At 40.2% G+C, this 4510-nt stretch overlaps 1 protein-coding gene across 1 annotated transcript; it reads right to left on the bottom strand.

Annotated features, from left to right (window-relative positions):
- Positions 1-1809: 1809 nt before the first annotated feature.
- On the bottom strand, positions 1810-2502 carry LOC119289922. Its single transcript, XM_037569091.1, has one exon. It carries the CDS (start codon positions 2430-2432, stop codon positions 1887-1889), a length of 546 nt encoding a protein of 181 aa, XP_037424988.1. The 5' UTR covers positions 2433-2502; the 3' UTR covers positions 1810-1886.
- Between the last annotated feature and the right edge of the window lie 2008 nt (positions 2503-4510).

Below are 4510 nucleotides of genomic sequence, written 5' to 3'. Positions count from 1 at the left end.
GGTTGAGATTTATTTATAATGCATATAATTGGGTTTCATAAATGAAGTGTGCCAGTTGTCATGGATATGCATATGATTAGTGTCCAATCTATGGAAAAATATGTTTATACTCAATTTGGATCTCCTTTATTAATGATGTTTATACTGCACATCTAACTTCCATCGTTTCATTAATGCAACATATCTTGATCATGGATATCCAATAGATTAGTGTCCAGTGAATGCACAAAGAAAAGTTGATACTCAGTTTGGATCCCCTAGCATTAATATGTCAAATCTGGATTGATGTGTTCGAAACATACTTTGGTATAACCGATTTTCTATTTCTACATGGCTTTCAGGATTGATCAAGTTACCCCTCATCAAGTCCATGATTGCACAACACATTCTTGCAACTTTCGAGTTTCAAAAATGTATGCACAAAACTATCAAAGAATTTCTCAGTTTGCACTTACTCGTGTAACTTTCAGATAAATTATCAACATGTACTAGGTTAGAATTAATTATTCCTAAATCAACTATTTTACAAAGGATAGACCTTTACAATAATGGTATGCCCCCTTCTAAAAATCACAGTCGATTTTTAAGCATTAAAAGATGCCTAGAAGACAAGGGGCATATTCTACACTATTCATCAAATGAACACCCTCAAACATCCGCGGACACTTGTCCGAACATGTGGACAGCCGGGTGGGTGCTCGAGCACGAACACGTTCGCCTCCTTCCCCCTCCTTTTTTGCACTCAGTCAATTTTCTTTGATGCTCAACTTTCAATAACAATTCAACACTTTATATAATACTTACAAATAAAAGAAACCAAAGCATCTGCACCGGATGTTCAACAAGTTTGATAATGCGAGCCCTTAAAACAAGCAACTAAACAAAATGAATCACGGAGCATCAACAAGCAACCAGATAGTCACAATCTATTATCTCCACCCTCGCATATTATGTTAAGATCTTCTTCAAAGTATTCCACAATTTTTTGTTAGACCTATGAGCATTATTGACACGTGAGTCTCCAAGACTCGGAAAATGAAAGTCATCAATAAGCAGACAACCTTACGTGTTTTTCATTTTGTGATCGAGTCAAAGGTATTATGCGTTTTTCATGATCTTGCTTACGTGTACGTACGACCATGAAACTACTAGTGTTACCGTGTATGAATACTTGCAACAGGGTGCTTCAGCGTCAGCACCGGCCATGGATGGACATGATTATGCATGGATGCGTTCATGTAACGACCCGTTGTCACCTACAGGTCAAAGTACATGTTTCTCTTAGGTCTGTGCACTATCAAGGCCTTGAAAAGTTCATTGATGAGTGTCAAGTGAGACTTCATGTCTCTATGGTGAACAGACAAACTTCGGCGGATATGTTGCTGTCATGGCACGGCAAAGAACAACAATCGAACAATAGATGGAATCTTGCCACTAGTATTATTGATCCACGCTTGACACATGACTACTCATGGAGAAGATCCATTCCTTTATAACATTTCCCTTTTATTCAGTCTGTTTTGGTGAATCAGCAGTCAAGAACTTCTTCTTCTGTTAAAATTAGGTTTTCCAACCCAAATTAAAGTAGCAGTGGCATTGTTGTATACCCTTGAAGCAGAAAAGACAAGCGAGCGACAATCATAGTTCCAATTATCCAGCTGGTCTTTTACAAGTATCCCTTCTTGAATACTCGGTTCAATAAATAAGTTGTTCACAACCATCCATGTGCATATGTAGTAACTTAATAACACAAAATCCGAGTAAATTTATGCCACAACAAGGTTTATGATTATTATTTCAAATACTGATGCGACAACAAATAATATTAATCACGAACATCATACGATATTTGCAAGGCGTTGTTGAGGATGACAAGCATGATCAACTCATCGTTTTCTTTGATGAGCGCCTCCGCACCAGGCATATCTGGAAGCTCGTACCAACACATGACGATAGGGCCGTAATTCATATCCACACAGTCGGGCAGATGCAGGGAACTGCTGCCCGCTCTTGTCACCTTGATAGTCCTTGATCAGGTTGTGGCACACGTTGAGGCGTCTCACCACATCTTCATACTCCACCTCACAATAACTGAGAACGTGCATTGCCACTGTTCCCTTCTTGGCATCTTGCAGCTTTTGCTTGAGCTTACCACTAGCGGCAGCGACTCGGCTCTTAAGGATTACAGTGACGAGCACTAAGTCATGGAGGTCCTTAGCCTTGGCACTTCGATTGTCCGACTGGAGGGTCGACAAACAGAATTCTTGCGTGAGAGATTCGTTGTAGGGGTTGTTGATCGAGGCCTTCTTGCATGCTTTCACCATGAGCGTAGTCACCTTGGGCTTGCCACTGTCAGAGCCGCTAGCTTGAGCGGAAAGAAGCATGAAGATGATGGTGGAGAAGAAGATGGTAGTCTTTGGCATTGCTACCATTACTACAGGGCTTCCTAGAAGCCTTGAAGTACTGAAGCGCTGAGAGGGAGGTGGAGAAAACTAGACAGAGAAGGATGTGTATTGCAGAGATGGATGGATGGAGGTGATGTACATGAGGCTGAGAATTCTTTATAATGCCTGCAATGGGGTATCATAAATGCAGTATGCAGCTTTGGTCCTCAATATGTGTACTATCGGTGTCCAGTAAATGCTGAATGCTCAATTTGGATCTCTACATATTAATGCTCTCTCTATGTTCCACAAATACACAGATGCTCACTATAGATCTTGTTGTAGTAACACACATCTTACTTATATGAATCCATTATAATGCAACGTAGCTTGACCACGGATATCCCAAATGATTAGTGTGTACTGAATGCCCATACATATGTGGCTGCTCATTTTGGTACGTCTTATTTGCATTGGTGTTTTCTAACATCATTTTGTATAACTGATTTGTTACTTCTACATCGCTTTGGGGGCCAATTATATTTCCCCTCATCAAGTCTATGATTGCTCATTTTTTCTTTGCAATTTTCGAGTAGTTGCAGATAATTCTAAGGGAGCAGGCACTTAGTTAACTTGGCCACAGAATAATTTTTTTGTTAAAATATCAAAATTTATATTTTTTTAATTTTTGTATTTCCAAGTCAATTATTGTCTGATTTTTTTTTAGAAAAGGAGGATGACCCCTAACCTCTGCATCTGGGAGATGCATACGGCCATTTTATTGATTATTCTCGAGGACCTTACAAAGTATTACAACAATGTGCCTCAATCCACCGTTTTGGCAACACATGCCGCTACTCCTATCCAAAATTATGAAGGGGTGCTAGCTGGGGCACTACCCAAACCACTCACCTAAGCCTAACATCAAAAGCCGGAAGCCGAAACATATTCGAAAGCCCCAGCCGAGCCACATACCGGGTCTGGGGCACAATCCGGTCAGACGCACTCGTGTGTCGTCGCCGCCATCTTCCACAGGTCCGTCTTCAGATCATATTGAGGCTTCTACCTTGTCTGGCCACTCTGCCATCGACGCCCCCATGACGCCAGACAGCATCCTCCTCCTGCACGAGTCCATCTCCGCGCATCAGGCACCGAGTCTCCACAGCACCATACCGTCGAGATCCGCCACCATCAATGTGTAAGATGAAGCACCGCTCCACCAAAGTCGCCGTCCTCTAGTCCCTCGAGTCCGTGTGCACCTCCAAGAATGACGCCCCCAGGGGGGAAACGACACCAGAGAGCCGCCGTCATCAATTATTGTCTGATGGGTTGACTTTTACAACAGTAGTATTCCCCCAGTTAAAAATCACAACTTATTTTAGGGATTAAATGGTGCCAGCCGGACTAATATATCATTCATAGGCACTGTCAAAAAATAAGCATGTTTACTGCCCACCACCTAAGAAAATCAAAAAAATAATATTTGTTGTCAATACCAAGACGTCACAATATGGGTTGATTCAGTTTCGCTTCTCATTACTACTTAGTAGGAAGGAAAAGAGCTAGCGATCATACGGAGGTAACCTGTATCATAGGTACATGCATAGATAGAGTTAATTATGTTTACCACTCATATGATGAGATATGATATATAGATAGAGTTAATTATGTTTACCACTCAATAATTTTTCTTTATGGATATCCAAATTTATGTTCAGAATCAACATTTCTACGTCAATTTTTTCCGGGGATTTTTTTACTTAGTAATCATATGGATATTTAGAACTTTGTTGTGCTAATTATGTACTCTCTTTAGCGTATGTTACAATGCATGGTTTTCTCGGTTACTTTAGAAAAGGCATGTCTTTCTCTATTGCAAACTTCTCACAGATGCAGTTAGATCGTAAAAGTTTACAATGTCAGCCAACATGAAAAAGGATAAAAGTATCATCATTTTAGAAATATATTCCACAGGGAGGGACCGATGGTATCATTTTTAGCCTTTGAAGCAAAAAAGATAGATGACCCCAAACAAGTCTCCAATTGTCATAGCAAAATAAAGAATTTATTCAAAACCATGCATGTTAATATATCAACAGACAAAATAAGACTAAAATCGATGCCAT

Source organism: Triticum dicoccoides, chromosome 4A, assembly GCF_002162155.2.
Source record: "Triticum dicoccoides isolate Atlit2015 ecotype Zavitan chromosome 4A, WEW_v2.0, whole genome shotgun sequence".
NCBI classification, from domain to species: domain Eukaryota; kingdom Viridiplantae; phylum Streptophyta; class Magnoliopsida; order Poales; family Poaceae; genus Triticum; species Triticum dicoccoides.
Note: the sequence above shows the minus strand (reverse complement) of the source record. Positions and strands in the feature narration are given on the sequence as shown.